Below are 16,099 nucleotides of genomic sequence, written 5' to 3' on the forward strand. Positions count from 1 at the left end.
AGATCTCTTCTCTAAGGATGTATATAAAGAAGACTTCCATACCGATGCCAATTGATCATTCAAAATTCAGAACACCTAGCTGTGCTAGAGTAAAATAAAACAGCTAAGATTGCCCTTTTGGGTCATAAAATTTAAGAATTATCTTCCATATGAGTGGAATGAAAAATATGCACATGGATCTGGCAACATCTAAAAATCAACTAAGCCTACAAATATGGTCATGCAAGCAAACATTTAGACTTTGGTTTTGTTCATAGAAAGTTGGTTTATCTGAAATAAACTTTTTAAGCCATTTTTCTTTGCTTCCTTAGAACTCAAAAAGGCTACCACTTAGACCATCTTTACACAGAGATGAAGACTTTCATCTTTCAAGGATATTACTGCATCCAGAAATCCCTATAACAGAAGTAGCAGAGCTTTGACACGTGCAAATTTTTGTTGAGCTTCTTGGCTGAACATTAAAAGTATAAATATCTGATAATGGAACTATACATGAAACTGATTTAACTGGAAGTAGGAAGGTATGATGGGCTTCCTTTATAGGTCAGTTGGTAAAGAATCCACCTTCAGTGAAGGAGACACTGGTTCGATTCCTGGGTTGGGAAGATCCCCTGGAGAAGGGATAGGCTACTCACTCCAGTATTCTTGGGCCTCCCTTGTGGCTCAACTGGTAAAGAATCCGCCTGCAATGCGGGAGACCTGGGTTCAATCCCCGGGTTGGGAAGATCCCCTGGAGAAAGGAAAGGCTACCCACTCCAGTATTCTGGCCTGGAGAATTCATGGACTCTGTAGTCCATGGGGTCACAAAGAGTCAGACACGACTGAGCGACTTGAAAAAAAAAAAGGAAGGTATGATAGCAGCCCTGGAATTCTTAACGGGAAATTTAAAAAAATTAAAGAATAACCAGCAATGTCTTCATTCAGCTTAACTATATACCCTCACTTCCCCCTGTTCCAGGAGTATAAAACACATTGCATTTCCAGGCTAGGGGCTACCTACAAGAGGTTAGAAATCACAGTAGGTAAGGGACAATTATCTGAAAGTCACTCAACTCTACTTCTATCCTTACTGTCTGAAATCCTTCCCTGTCTTCATGGCACAGAGACAATTTTCTTTACTTGATACATATTTGCTGAGTTCATGTACCACATACATCTCAGCCCTTCAAGATTCAATGTTGGTGACACATACTCATCTTGATCATATAAATGACTTTCAGAGACAAGCACCAGTTCTGCCCTCTGCTCTTGGCAGGATCCCAGAAATATCTTGGTCGAAGGCTTTGGAAGCATGGTCAGTCCCTAGGAAATGCTTAGGGAGAGACAAACAAGGAAAAGAGAGTCTTTCCCTGGGCTTGAGATCAGAAATCTGGGCTTAAATCCCAGGGCCACCACTACATACTTCATGACTCTGGGCAAGGCACAGTATCATTTAGGAAGTATAAATATGAAAGAGACTAAAAGAATCCCCAGTCCATTTCCAACAAGTTATTTGATCACCTGAGTAATATCTTGGAAAAAAATCTCCAGCCAGATACTTGAACATCTGTAGTGAAAAAAATTTTAAACTCAATATGCTTCAGTTTCCTCCTCTATAAATTATCAACTCCATACAGCTGCTATATTGAGAAATAAAAGATAACTCATTTCAGAATTCTGCTCACATAATGATGATGACTATTATTTTGAAATATGAATAAGATCAAGGTTAAAGTTTCTTTCTGAATAGTCAGATAAAACCATTATAAAGAGTAAGCCCAGCACAGAGCAAGCAAATCCACAGTCCCCGTTTCCAGCCTCTTAAACCCTCTGACCATTTTCATCTGAGAACTTTATTGGAATTCAACTTAGTACTTTAACAGAAGAACAAGGTGCAGTTTGGATAGCCCTGGTTTCCTATTTCTCTACAGTTTTTTTTTTTTTTTTTTCATCTCAAACTTCTCAAGATAAAGACTCAAAACCCCAGAGCTCTGGAGAATGCCTGATCTCCCTTCAGCCAAAACAGGCATCCGGTTACTACAATAAATGAGATCATAGCTTCGCTACTCATACTGCTGTAGATAAGAACCTGTCAGCATTTTCATTATAAAACCTTTTTCTTCCCTCTGGCTTGAGAGACCAACCATAGCAATTTGCTGAGGAAATAGCTCCAGCAAAGGGCAATGCACAAGGCTCAAGCACAGAGAGAAAATGTTTTCATTTTACAGAACTCAAGGAAGGTTTATTTGGGAATTAGGCAGGCCGCAGAATCCCAAGAAGCATTTCCTCCTGATGGTCATTTGGTCTTTTAAAGAAAGAAAATAAGGTTTACTGGTATGTAAAGTAAAACTTTCTTAGGCAATAAGTGTTAGGAACAGGGTTATCTACTTAATACCTTTAAGCACCAATATCTCAGGGAGCAACAGCTATGATAACATACACACATTATCCAATCTGTGCTCACACGGAAGGGCCTTTGGGGGTTGGGAACAGACTCTCTGAGGTAAAATCATGGGAGGTAGGTTATGCCAGAATTACTTCGCACAGGAGAAAATGGATTATGCATGTTATAATACACTAAAGATGATAAATAAAATCTTCCCAGAAAAAAATGACGGCACAGTGGACACTCGGTGAGTGTGGGTTGATTATAGCTCATATCTCTTCTGGTTTACACAGTAAGTATTTCTTTTCTTTTCTTGAATCCTAGATTTAAAAGTGAAAAAGCCCCTTTCTAGGCTCTTTCACACTATGTTCATATGAACAAAAGTGAGACGGGAAGGGATGGCATCTTCCCAGGGAGAGGAACAAAACTAACATCTGAAATTGAAATATGTTGCTGTTCAGCTGTTAAGTCATGTTCAACTCTTTGCTCCTCTGTCCTCCACTATCTCCTGGAGTTTGCTCAAACTCATGTCCACTGAGTTGGTGATGCTATCTAACCATCTCATCCTCTGCTGCCCGCTTCTCCTTTTGTCTTCAATTTTCCCATGAAGAGTGTCTTTTCCAATGAACCAGCTCTTCACATTAGGTGGTCAAAGTACTGGAGTTTCACCTTCAGCATCAGCCCTTTCCGTTAATATTTAGAGTTATTTCCTTTAGGATTGATGGGTTTGATCTCCTTGCTGTTCAAAGGGACTCTCAAGAGTCTTCTCCAGCACCACAATTTAGAGCATCAATTCTTTGCAGCTCAGCCTTCTTTATGGTCCGACTCTCACGGCTGTACATGACTACCAGAAAAACCATAGGTTTGACTAAATAGACCTTTGTCAGCAAAGCACACATCTATTCAATGGCTACAATATGCCAGGAATATTAAATGCTTTCTCATTTGACTGGTATAACGAACCCATTAACTATATCATCTCCATTGCATAGATAAGAAAATGAAAGCTCAGAGAACTGAAAGAGTTTCCCCAGTGTCACAAAGCTAATGGTCCAATCACAGGACACCTTCAAATACCAATCTCTACCCTCAGGATTGCTTCCTGTTTGCAAACTTCTGTTTGCCTCCCCAAGGGCACACTCAGGTTTAACTCACCCAGATTTAGCTTATCTCTCTGCTTTACCCAGATGACAGGATAGGTATTACTTTGCCCACGAAGTTCCGTCTAGTCCAAGCTATGGTTTTTCCAGTAATCATGTACAGATGTGAGACTTGGACCATAAAGAAAGCTGAGCACTGAAGAACTGATGCTTTTGAACTGTGGTGTTGGAGAAGACTCTTGAGAGTCCCTTTGCCTGCAAGGAGATCCAACCAGTCCATCCTAAAGGAAATCAGTCCTGAATATTCATTGGAAGGACTGATGCTGAAGCTGAAACTCTAATACTTCGGCCACCTGATTTGAAGAATTGACTCCTTGGGAAAGATCCTGATGCTGGGAAAGACTAAAAGTGGGAGGAGAAGGGGACGACAGAGGATGAGATGGTTGGATGGCATCACTGACTCAATGGACATGAGTCTGAGCAAGCTCCAGGAGTTGGTGATGGACAGGAAAGCCTGGTGTGCTGTAGTCTGTGGGGTTACAAAGAGTCGGACACAACTGAGCAACAGAACTGAACTGGAAATAGAATCTAGTCTAAAAATGCTTCCCCTCTTCCTCTTCCTTTACCCCTTCCACTACCAAAGAGGTGTTAGATCACAGAAAGCAGTAGTAGACTTGAGTTCAAAGCCAAACTCTTTTCTTTCTGACCTAGTTCAAGGTCTTGAAAAGACCAGAGTAATGTGTTATCTCCAATAAAGTTTTTTCTAACATCCTAAAGGTAATCATTGATTTGTTGGTCCTCTCAGACAACCTCATTGTCTGTAGTAGGGTTTCCTGTTGAGGTATAAAACTACTTTTAAAATATAAACGATTTTGTGGATCCTCACTTGATATTAGTTGTACATATGAAGAGATGATATCACACAGGGATTAATGGTTTTCTTCATAGACCTACTTTGAGTAGCATGTGAGTTTATTTATGTGAAGTCCTTAGAACAGAACCTTGTGCATGAACATTCAATAAGATTTAACCCAACCTTCTGTGTTTATTGGGCTTCCCGGTGACTTTTTCTGTGGCTTTCCCTTGTTTTTTCTGTGTATATTTCTTAGTGCTGGTTCAGTAGTCAAATCGAAAGTATCTCAAGGCAGCGACTCTAACTTACTGTGTTTGAGTAGCCATGAGGTTTACCCACTAAAATGCTAAACATAATAGGGAGGAGAGAACTAGTTACTGAATCTGGACAGATGTACCTACCTCTCCTCAAAAATAGAGATTTTTGCAAAACATAAAGAGGATAGTTGGAGACACAAACCCAAGGGGAAAATCAAAGTCTTCTAGTCTTAGACAGTAAATCAATATACATGCTAGTAGCTACCAACCATATTATTTGAAAGCCTACAAAAGTGATATCATGAATCACCATTTAATGCTATCATAATTTGAGATATAATGCAGTGATATTAATTCCTGGTTGGTTTAGTCTATATTATGGATATTAAGGAATTCAGAATACATCAGACAGCATATTAGAGATTATGACTATTCTCAGTGTGCTCACTCATCAGATAAGATGTTTTAAATCACCTCAGAAACTTGGATAAAATTTTAATAAAGATAAGGAACAACATCAAAAATAACATATTTTATGTTAGGAGTTACACACACATACACAAAAATGATGCTTAAAAATATTATGTTATTTATGAGGTTTCTAGAACCTATAATTTAGGGCAATGTTCTTACTCCATTTGACCCACTCATTTAAATTTTGTTTTTTTTTTTTTTCTTCTTCTTTTTTTTTTTTTTGGTTTTATTTATTTATTTATTTTTTATTTTTTTTGTGACTTTCTCAAAATTTATTTATTATTTATTTTTTATAATTTTTTTTCTTTACAGTTAAAAGTATGTTTATTAAAAAAGCACAAATGCAAAGAAATGAACAGAGGAAAATTTATGCGTCGAACCTGGACTGGTCATTTATGATAATATACATGCTACAATTCCATTCTCCCCAATCATTCCACCTTCACCCTCTCCCACAGAGTCCCAAAGACTGTTCTAAATGCCTATGTCTCTTTTGCAGTCTCTTATACAGGGTTCAGGTTACCATTTTTCTAAATTCCATATATATGCGTTAATATACAGTATTAGGAAAAATTATTACTGAGTATTTAATCATCACTGCAATGTACAATGTGTCCATAAGGCTAAAAAGAACATTCATATAGGTAAATAAAGATAGAAATATAGATGGAAAAATTATAAAAGGAGCATTGAATGATTTCGACTATACTATATCTAGAGTTAAAATCTGTGATTTATAATGAAATAAATCCATGATCTTCTGAGAAAAAAGGCTTAAATGCAACAACATCCTCTTGGCATATTATATTTATAATCTATTAGTTCCTCCATAACTTACTAACAAGAATGGCTTACTAGTGATGACATGTCTAGGCATCTCACCCTAGACAGCAGGTATATCAGAGTTCTCAGAGAGAAAGAGGTTGACTATAGGGAATCAGCTAATTTGATTATGGAGGCTGAGAAGTCCCAAGAAGGTAGTCGGCAAGCGAAGCCCTGAGAACCAATGGTGAGGAGAGTCAGTGGTATAAGTTCTAACCTAAAAGCCAGCAGACCTGAGACTCAAGGACTGAAATTTCATTTTGAGACCCAAGGTCAGAACAGACTGATATCCCAGGTCAAAGCAGTCAAGCAAAAGAAGTTTCTTCTTGCTCAGCCCTTTTGTTCTATTCAGATGTTCAACTGACTGGATGAGACCCGCTCACCCACTTTAAAAAGCCCAATCTGCTTCATTCAGTCTAAAGATTCAAATGTTAATCTCATCCAGAAACACCCTCACAGAAACACCCAGAATAACAACTGGCCAAACGCCTGGGCAGTTCATACTGGCCCACTCAAGTTCATACATAAAATTAACCATCATATCGGGGTAACACATTGAGTAATGCCTAGTCTATGCTTCAGGGAATAAAAGTTCTAGGAAGTCTGAAATCACAAGAGGTTCTCAGAGGCAAACTGCTAAAGAAAAATGAGAAATGAAATAACAAAAAACACGCCACATATTTTTCCACAAACTCATTCAGCAAATCTTAACAAGGACCCACATAATTCTCCCAATCATTCAACAAATATATATTGACTGCCTTGTTTAGAATAGGCACAGGTCTATTTACTGGATCTTTTAGGTAGTATACTAAATAAATAGGATATGGCCCCTTCCCCAAGTAGCTCATAGTGCAGATAGACAAATAGGAGAGGTAAACTGAATTTGCAACTGAACATTAAAGTTAAGATTCAAGTATTAAGTACTGGAGGCTGAAGGAATCCAGTGGTAATTTAATCCAGAAGGGACTGGAGATGGTTTTACCATATGGACTTTGGAACTTTACTTGAATATCCCTAAGTGAGTAAAAGGTAAAAGGCTTCATAACAAATATAAAGAATAAGTCTGAGATTTTGCAAGATCTTCTAAATTCTATAATTCAACATTTCCTTTTGTGAACATATTTTAGTGACCGCCTAACTTTAATCCCCTTCATCTTTTGTTATTTAGAGTTTCTTTCCCCAAACGACTACTAAAATATAAAATTTGAAAAGGACCTTGAACTGGCAAGTATACTTTGTCAAATAGGACACAAGGCCCATGCAACCTGCTTCTTTGGGACATTCAGGACCTCTTTCATTCATTAGCTCATTTTTCATTTTCTCTTTCTGGGTCAGATTTAATCTAGGTTTTTTGTGGGTTTTTTTTCTTGATGTGAATTATATAAACTTCTTGATTCTGCCTTTTGTGGCATTAAAACACTTTAACAATGTGTTTGGTAGTTTTAAAGTACTCCTCATGTGCTCTTGAGTGAATTTCAAAGTGCTTGATTGAAGAACACTGTTCAGTTGACTAATAACAGTCTCCAAATTTTTCACCAGTCTGCAAAGTAGCCTTAATGAAACAGGAGACGAAAATATGTACTGAATATTTACCACATTTGAGGCATTGTGCTAAATGTTTTCATATGTGATATATCACTTCAACCTTAAGGCAGTCCTGTAAGCAAAGTGTTATTTTTTCCTGCTTTTTACAGATAAAACTTGTCAATTTCTCTTCTCTCACCTTCATTCTCAGAACTTCTAGTTTGTAGTTGGAAGTCACGACATATAAACATAACACTGAGTTAGAAATTAGGAGACCCAGTTTCTAGCTGTGGCTCTGCGACACAGTGTTGATCTTCAGAAAGTCACCTCCTAGATGCATCAGTAACCTTATGTGGGAAATGAGAACATGAAAACTATAGGATATGGTATATTAGACCAAACTCCTCTCAAAAAAAAAAAAAAAGCATTTACTATAAGGCTGAATCTTCTTACAGATGTGCTTTGCATTCAAACTCAGAGTTATGCCCAGGAGAGAATGTATAAATTAAAATTTTTGCAAACTGACTCCTAACATATAGGTCCTAAGAGGAAGTTGCCATTTGAAAGAACCCCATAGTTAATTCTGGAAATGAATGTATGTTCTAGACATGAACTATTTGGGGTCAAATTTTGGATCTGTTACTTGAAAGCTATGTGACTTCAGTCAAGTTACTTAAACTCTATATGCCTCAGTTTCCCCATGTCTAACACAGAGACAACTTTTATAACCCATTTCTGAAGATTATAATGAGAATTAAATGAGTTGACCTTTGCAAAGCAAACACAACAGGATCTGAAACATCTGCTGAGACAGGGATGAATGCCTTATCTGTGTAAATAGCTGTTAACTTGATGTACCCATTTTGACCACTTGGATTTTTGGCATTTCATATATTTTTTTAACTGGAATACAGCAATATAGTCTTGGGAACTCCCACCCCATTAACTCAAAGTCTGATAGAGTTTCAACTTTATTCAGAGGAAAACAAATTGATTACCTCTTATTTATAAATCCACAAGGTAGAGCTATTTAAAGCTACATATAATGCTACTTGCCATCACTAAAATGAATGTAGCAGTATCAATCACCAAGAGTCATAAAAGATTTAAAATATATCTCAGTAATTCCACTTATTCTAGACTATCCAAAGGAAATAATTTCAAATATGAAAAAGATTTATTCCTCAAGATATGCTTTTGTTTTGATAGTAGAAAATTGGCAGGGAGGGGGACAATTTTATCTTTTGGGCTTCCCAGGTGACACAGTGGTTAAAGAATCTGCCTGCCAATGCCGGAGATGCAAGAGACCTGGGTTCGATCCCTGGGTCAAGAAGATTCCCTGGAGTAGGAAATGGCAACCCACTCCAGTATTCATGCCTAGAAAATTCTATGGACAGAGGAGCCTGACAGGCTATAGTTAGTGGGTTGCAATGAGTTGGACACATCTGAGTGACGGAGCACACAGCACAATGTTATCTTTGGGCTGAATATTCAAAAATAAGAATGTTAATCTCTTATATGGCTATTAAAATATATAAAATCACTCAGCTGTATCCAACTCTTTGTGACCCCATGGCCTATACAGTCCATGGAATTCTCTAGGCCAGAATACTGGAGTGGGTAGCCCTTCCCTTCTCCAAGGGATCTTCCCAACCCAGGGACAGAACCCAGGTCTCCCGCATTGCAGTTGGATTCTTTACCAGCAGAGCCACAAGGGAGGCCCATTAAAATATATACACAAATTCTAATATTCATTTAAAACATTCAGAAGTAAACACTATGATTACAACTAAATTTTTAAAATGAAGATATATGTGGACTGCCACCAACAAAATAGTACCAGGAAACTAGAAAAATATACATTAAAATATTAATAGTTTTTACCTCCAGTTGTGTGAGAAAATAGTACTTTCTAAAATTTGTTTTCCTTCTGATTTTATGGTTTTTAAATTGATTTTAATGAACACAAATTATAAAATAAAAACAAAGAATATACCAACATAGACACTGGCAATATTCATATAAAGAAAAACTGTTCTAGAAATGAACAGTATACATAGTGATATAGTGATTAATTAAAAGACGCTAACTCCTTGGAAGGAAAGTTATGACCAACCTAGATAGCATATTAAAAAGCAGAGACATTACTTTGCCAACAAAGGTCGGTCTAGTCAAGGCTATGGTTTTTCCCGTGGTCATGTATGGATGTGAGAGTTGGACTGTGAAGAAAGCTGATCGCCGAAGAATTGATGCTTTTGAACTGTGGTGTTGGAGAAGACTCTTGAGAGTCCCTTGGACTGCAAGGAGATCCAACCAGTCCATCCTAAAGGAGATCAGTCCTGGGTGTTCACTGGAAGGACTGATGCTAAAGCTGACACTCCAATACTTTGGCCACCTCATGTGACGAGTTGACTCACTGGAAAAGACTCTGATGCTGGGAGGGATTGGGGGCGGGAGGAGAAGGGGACAACAGAGAATGAGATGGCTGGATGGCATCACTGACTCGATGGACATGAGTTTGAGTGAACTCCGGGAGTTGGTGATGGACAGGGAGGCCTGGCGTGCTGTGATTCATGGGGTCGCGGAGAGTCAGACATGACTGAGCGACTGAACTGACTGGGACCACCACTCTTTGTAACAAAATTTGCTATGTTTAAATAAACAAATGAGCAAACAAAACCACTTACCACCTCAGAGACTTGAAACTGAGGTCTGGGAGAGGCTTGGGAACGCCTGCAGGCTGGTGGGAACTGTCCACCAGAGAGGTGCTGAAGACTGCAACCTTGGGAGCTTGGAAAATCACCCTCTGGATGTTGAGAGCCCACAGACCAGTTCCCTTTCCTCTTTCTCCTCTTTCCAGTTCTCTCTCCCCCTTTTCATCATCTTGTACTTTTCTTCCTTCCTCTCTGTCTCCTACTTTCTCTGTCTGGTAACTATGGAGATGGCGGGGAGCAAAAAACTGACCCTTGGAAAGGATAGTATCTAAAGGATAGTATCCTACTATCTAGGAGAGAATTTAACCTTTGTAGATGTTTAATCATGCATGGATTATTTTTTTCCTTTCCTTTTACTTCTCTAGTAAAAATTTCTTCCTTCTTTTCATTCCCTCCTCTTTCTCTATTTTCTTTCATTTAAATCCCTCTTTCTTAGTCTCATTGTTCTTTCTTTGGGGAGAGTCACCATTTAGACAAGAAAGAGGTTGATTTCTACCAGATGATTCCTTTCCTTTGAGAGGTCAAGCATTTTTTGTAATGTCTACACATTCACTAGAACAGAAAAAAAAAAAAAAAAGCAGGTTGCAGGACTCTATAACTTTTCCAAGAACTTCTCTCTATCACAATCTATCAAACAGGAAATTAATTAATTAATTAACTGAATATGCCTCAGGGTCTTAATGGTTTGATTCCGTTGAGTTGTTATATTAACAAATGACTATGGCATTGAAACATGTATGTTGTCATATGTGAAATGAATCACCAGTTCAGGGTCGATGCATGTTACAGAATGCTCGGGGCTGGTGTGCGGGGATGACCCAGAGGGAGGATAAAGGGAGGAGAGAGGTGGGAGGGGGGTTCAGGAGGGGGAACTCATGTACACCCGGGACGGATTCATGTCAATGTATGGCAAAACCAACCAATATAATATTGTAAAATAATTAGCCTCCAATAAAAAAAAAATGACTACTTGTGGGGAAGAGAGAGGTTCCCTAAGGTATGAGGCATATATCAATAAAATCTTACCTTGAGTTTAGAAGAAAGCAAGGAACAGTTGCAGAGAACATAAGACTCTACAAAGCACTTTTATTAAGAAATAATACTAGGGAAATATTAGGGAGTATTAGGATATTAGGAAATATTAGCAAAACTGACATCTCATCTTTTTATGTCTTGCCTGGGGAATGGCGAGAAAAAGGCAAAGAGGGAAAAGGGGCACACGGGGGCTGCGGATCCTTGCAATGTGGTAAAGGAAAGAGAAACAAAGTATAGTCTGCTGCAAAATGACATTCAGAACCTCATTCTTTGCAGGTGGAGAAAACAGAGTTACACGAAGATAAAGCTAATGCTCATTTTCAGATAAGGACACAGAAACTATTACGAGCAGAAAAAAGCTTTTCAGAAGCCCTCCTTTTCCACGCAAAGTCCATTCTCATAAGCAGCATTATACAGTTATACCATATGGACTGAGGAAAGAGAACTGATGCGATACGAAAACTTTTTTGAAGAACTGTGTTTATCTTGTTGTTGTTTTCCAGTCATTCAGTTATGTCAGACTCTTTGTGATCCCATGGACCACAACACACCAGGCTTCCGTGACCATCACCATCTCCTGGAGTTTGCTCAAACTCATGTCCATTAATTTATCTTATGAGACCTTAAGGTCAGGTGGGACTGTGGTTTCTGTATTTTAGGGAAGGAAGTAGAATCCCTTCTTTCCATAGATGTGTAATTCCTGGAGGAAAGGAAGAGCCTCATGCTTATACTTGTATCTCCAATGTCTATCACAGAGACTGGGATGGAGCCTAGCCCAGAAAGACACTTCACATTTATATTCATAAGTGATAGAGTCAGTTAACTAAACTGAATGGTGACCAGGATGCAGCAAGGGTAGAGCTCTGGAGATTGCTAAGTGACAAAATAATATTATTTGGGGTTTCTGCCTTGAAAGCTCAAATAACTCATCACCCTTCAAGCCATTACTCCATCTGGGATAGTAAGAATAGTTTAAGTATTTTTGAAACAGTCTGGCTTACACATAAACAAGGTTTTAGACTTTGTCATACTAACTGTTTTCCAGGAAACAAAATAAATATCCATCCTAATAAACTTATTTTCAAACTTCCTAGATAATATTGGAACGAATGCACTTTCAGAACCTCCATACTGACATACCTCCGTGAGTTTTTAATTTTTTTCAACAGCTATTTAAATCCCACTTTCACTGATAAAGATTCAACTAAAATCCTCATTTTCTTTGTTTCCTTAAATAATTATTGTAGTTAGTAGAGTTTGACTTTGAGATCATGGGGACAAAGCTGTTTATTGTCACATCTCCAGTGTCTAGCATCTTATTGGTTGCTCAATAAGTATTTGTTGGTTGAATGGAACAATGGCATCAGTTTTTCATTCATTTTTATAAATGCTTTTTGTTTTATGCATGCTTTACCAATATATAAACTGCTCCTACATTTTATATAAACACGTAACAAAGAGGAAATAACTTCAGAGAAGTAATAACCAAGCTCATAGCAAAATGAACAATTTATCGAAAGAAATACTCTAAGAGTAAAAAAGGTAAAGAGGTTCTTATAGGTGATGAACCCACTCCCCACAGTGAAGTTATGAAAATAACCAAGGCCATATAAAAGTATCAATCATTTGATGACTGCATATTTACTAAACATTGCATGTATCTCATTTAAATTGCATTCTCTCAATGAGATAGAAATATTTTATGTGGTAGTATTACTCTGGCCATTTTATCTGTGAAAAAAATTGAGATTTCAAAAAATCATGTATTTGGTAAATAATACATCTAGTTTTGAAATCCAGCCTATAGGATATGTCACATTCCCACATTTTGTTCTGTTGTTATGTGTCAAATAGTTTTGAAGAACTTCACTGGAGAAAGGCTAGAATAGAAAGCTCCATTATTTCCATATCTGAGATTCCAAGGTGGGAACCTTATATCAGCCAGTAAATAATTAACCAACTGTTAAGTAAGGTTATAATATAATCATCAATCCCATTATACAAGGCTTTTAAGAATTATCTTATTCAAACATACTCAGCAAAATAAAATGGAATAGACCCTCTAAAAGTATTAATTTATTTTCATAGAGGTTTGATTTCTTTTCCAAAGAACATTATCTGCCAACCCACATGGTTTAGGTATACTCTATTGACATGGTTCTCTCAGAAATTGACTTTGTTAAACTGAAACACCAAATGGAATAGAACTTAAAGGAAGTTAAACTAATGTAATTCCCCAGCATTAAAGAAAACATGCTTGTAATTATACCAATTCCCTGCAATATGATATGAAAATCAGGGAAAACTTAACAACATAAAAGAGACTTCTTCTGAATATCCTGGGTTCAATGCATATTCAACAACATTCTGCACAGCAATAGCTTATCTTATTTGATTATTAGCTTGTATTTAATTTCCCCTGGCAAATAATTCACCTTTGTAAATAATCATTTTGCACTGCAAAGCAATTCTCATATATTTATTTGGAATGGATTTAAACAGTAGCCATCACTAAGCGGCTACTGGAAATATAATTAGAAGAGTGAGTAGCTAGATGCATGGGGGAAGGGTCACAAGTTGTGTGAGGAAAGGAGCTAAAAAGTTAGTTACTGGTGCTGTTCAATTACAGATATCTTCCAGACAGCGATGAACATGCAAACCTTCAACAACTCTCAGAGCTTTTCAGGGATTTTAAAAGGAGCATGAGGCTACTGTTTAGTATCATCAATATTTCTGGAACTAACTCTAAGGTATAGCCTATTGGATTAAGTAAAAAATAAATAAATAAAACATATATCTCTGACAGTAACTTTACCATTAAATGATTAAACGAAAAACATCATAGGAGAATGTTAGGGCTGTGGAGGATTATCTCATCCATATCTTTCATTTTACAGAAGAAAACCTAGGGTCAGAGAACACAGATTCTCTAGGCACAGCCAGCATAAGACATGATTTTGACTCCCAAGTTTTCCATTAAACCGACAGCTCCTCTGAGCATCGTCCATGAAGTTGACTGTGTATGTTTGTGTAACCCTGCTGCCTAAGGTGCTTGTCAGCATCCAGTGCAGTCACTCGTGTTATCCTTCAGAACAGAAGAGAATGTGTGACTTTTAATCACTTATGAAAGTGAATTTTCAGTAATTTCATGTGATGTTCTTTCTCCCTCTCTTCCCCTCTCTCCTTAGAGAATCACCATAGTAGCCACAAAAGTGTTTTTACACAAACAGGCAAGACATCCCCACCCCACCCCCACCACCACCACAGTTTTTCACAATGAAAAAAAAAGTGAAGGTATGTACCTAAGAGTAAGGGGACACGAACTCAGACCATTAGGGGGCTAAGACTGCTCAAATTCCTGGCTCTATGTCTTCCTCAGGGAGTGCCGGCTCCCAGAGTCCACCAAAAAAAGTTTCAGACGCTGAGCAACGAATGGTAACCTGCTTCAAAAATCTTCAAACCTCATTTCCTTGGGAACACCAATCACCTTTACAAAAAATCTAGGGTGGGACAGTTATTCAGGAGAAACTCACTGAATAATCGCGCCACCTCTGGATAACATTTCTGAGTGTTGATTTCAAGTGGATTGTATAAGCTCAGAGAAAAATACACAACTGGGGGCAACATAAGCCTGGCTCCAGATTTTTCTGTCTAAAATAAAAATAGGCTCCTCAGTTTGCAAAGTGCCAGATTGCAAACTGATACGTTTCGTGTCATCTCAAGTCCATCCACCACTCCAGCAAACCCTGACGGCGGGTCCTGCGGGTCCGGGTGAGTTCAGGAAGAGTGACAAGTTCAGGAGCTGGCAGCACAGCTGTCACAAGCCCAGTCGCCAGCTAAGTATAGAAAGAGATCCCAAACCGCAAGCCACCTAATACGTCCCCTTTCCGAGGATTTATCTGCTCTTGGAGCCTCTGTGCATTAGCGATCAGGGTCCCGTCATGAGTCACGACCGAGTTATCAGACCCAGCCACAGACGCCGGGACATCACTGAGGTCCCCGGGCCCCCAAACCCAGCCGGCTCCCAGGGAGAGCAGAGAAAGTCTGAGCTCTGTCACTCTCCCAACAGGCAGACACATAAACAAACAATAAAAGGAATTGTTTGTTCCCCTCCAGGGAGGCAGCATGCATTAAAAAAAGACATGAACCTCATCCTACCTTGCATCCAAACATCAACGACAAAGTGTTGTTGGTGCAAGCAACTTTGCAGTGGCAAATCATTGGTGTAAAACAGTCAGGGTCCTTAACAACAGGGGACATTCCTTTCGAGCTGCGGCAGTGGCAGCTCGCTGGGGGACCCGACCACGGTGCTCACCCGGCACATGGAGCGACAGCCTAGAGGCGACAGCCTAGAGGCGGCGGCCACTTCGATCGCTGCCCCCTGCGCCCCGCGCGGCCATCCCAGCGCCGGGTTAGAAGCCACGCCGCGGGCAAGTACCAGGCGTCTCGGGGTCTCCCTTCCCTGGGGAACGAGGCGTGGGGGGAGGGACAGAACCAAGAAGGGCTTTCCACCCCCGCCTCCTTTTGGTGAATTTGGGGGAGGGAGGTAAATTTAAAAAAAAAAAAAAATTCAAAAAATAAAAAGGAAGCCGGGCGCTTAGGGAGGGTTCAAAGGAGGTGGGGCAGTATTACCATGTAAAAGAATGTACCCGCCTACTCGCCCCAGTCACACAAGATTGTCATGCGAGCTGAAGGGGGCTGAAATTATTCTCCCTGAAGGGAAAAAAAAAAAATACTGCAGCTCTCGGTTTGGTAGAAAGCCAATGGCTTGCTGCAATCCAGAGTCACCGTGGGGAGCGCTGGCCGGGCGAGTGGGGTGGGAGGGGTGCGCGCGCGGCTCGCCAGCCTCGCCCAGCAAGCCCGCGCGCCCCGGACCCCCCGAGGAGCCCCGGGGTCCCAGTAGGGGTGCTCCGGGCGCTGCTGGGACCCGGAGAGCTCACTGGGTTCTGCTT

The 16,099-nt window shown here is 39.3% G+C and overlaps 1 protein-coding gene across 1 annotated transcript in view; it reads right to left on the reverse strand.

Moving 5' to 3' along the window:
* DLG2 (discs large MAGUK scaffold protein 2) overlaps positions 1-15,481 on the reverse strand; it is a 1,481,746-nt gene extending 1,466,265 nt beyond the window's left edge. Inside the window, exon 1 of the mRNA XM_088832356.1 lies at positions 15,306-15,481. Coding sequence (XP_088688482.1) covers positions 15,306-15,407 — 102 coding nt within the window. The 5' untranslated portion in view covers positions 15,408-15,481. The remainder of the gene's footprint in view (positions 1-15,305) is intronic.
* Positions 15,482-16,099: the final 618 nt, after the last annotated feature.

Source organism: Moschus berezovskii, chromosome 25 (assembly GCF_049115385.1).
Source record: "Moschus berezovskii isolate FMDL1 chromosome 25, NW_MosBer_1.0, whole genome shotgun sequence".
In the NCBI taxonomy this organism is placed as follows: Eukaryota; Metazoa; Chordata; class Mammalia; order Artiodactyla; family Moschidae; genus Moschus; species Moschus berezovskii.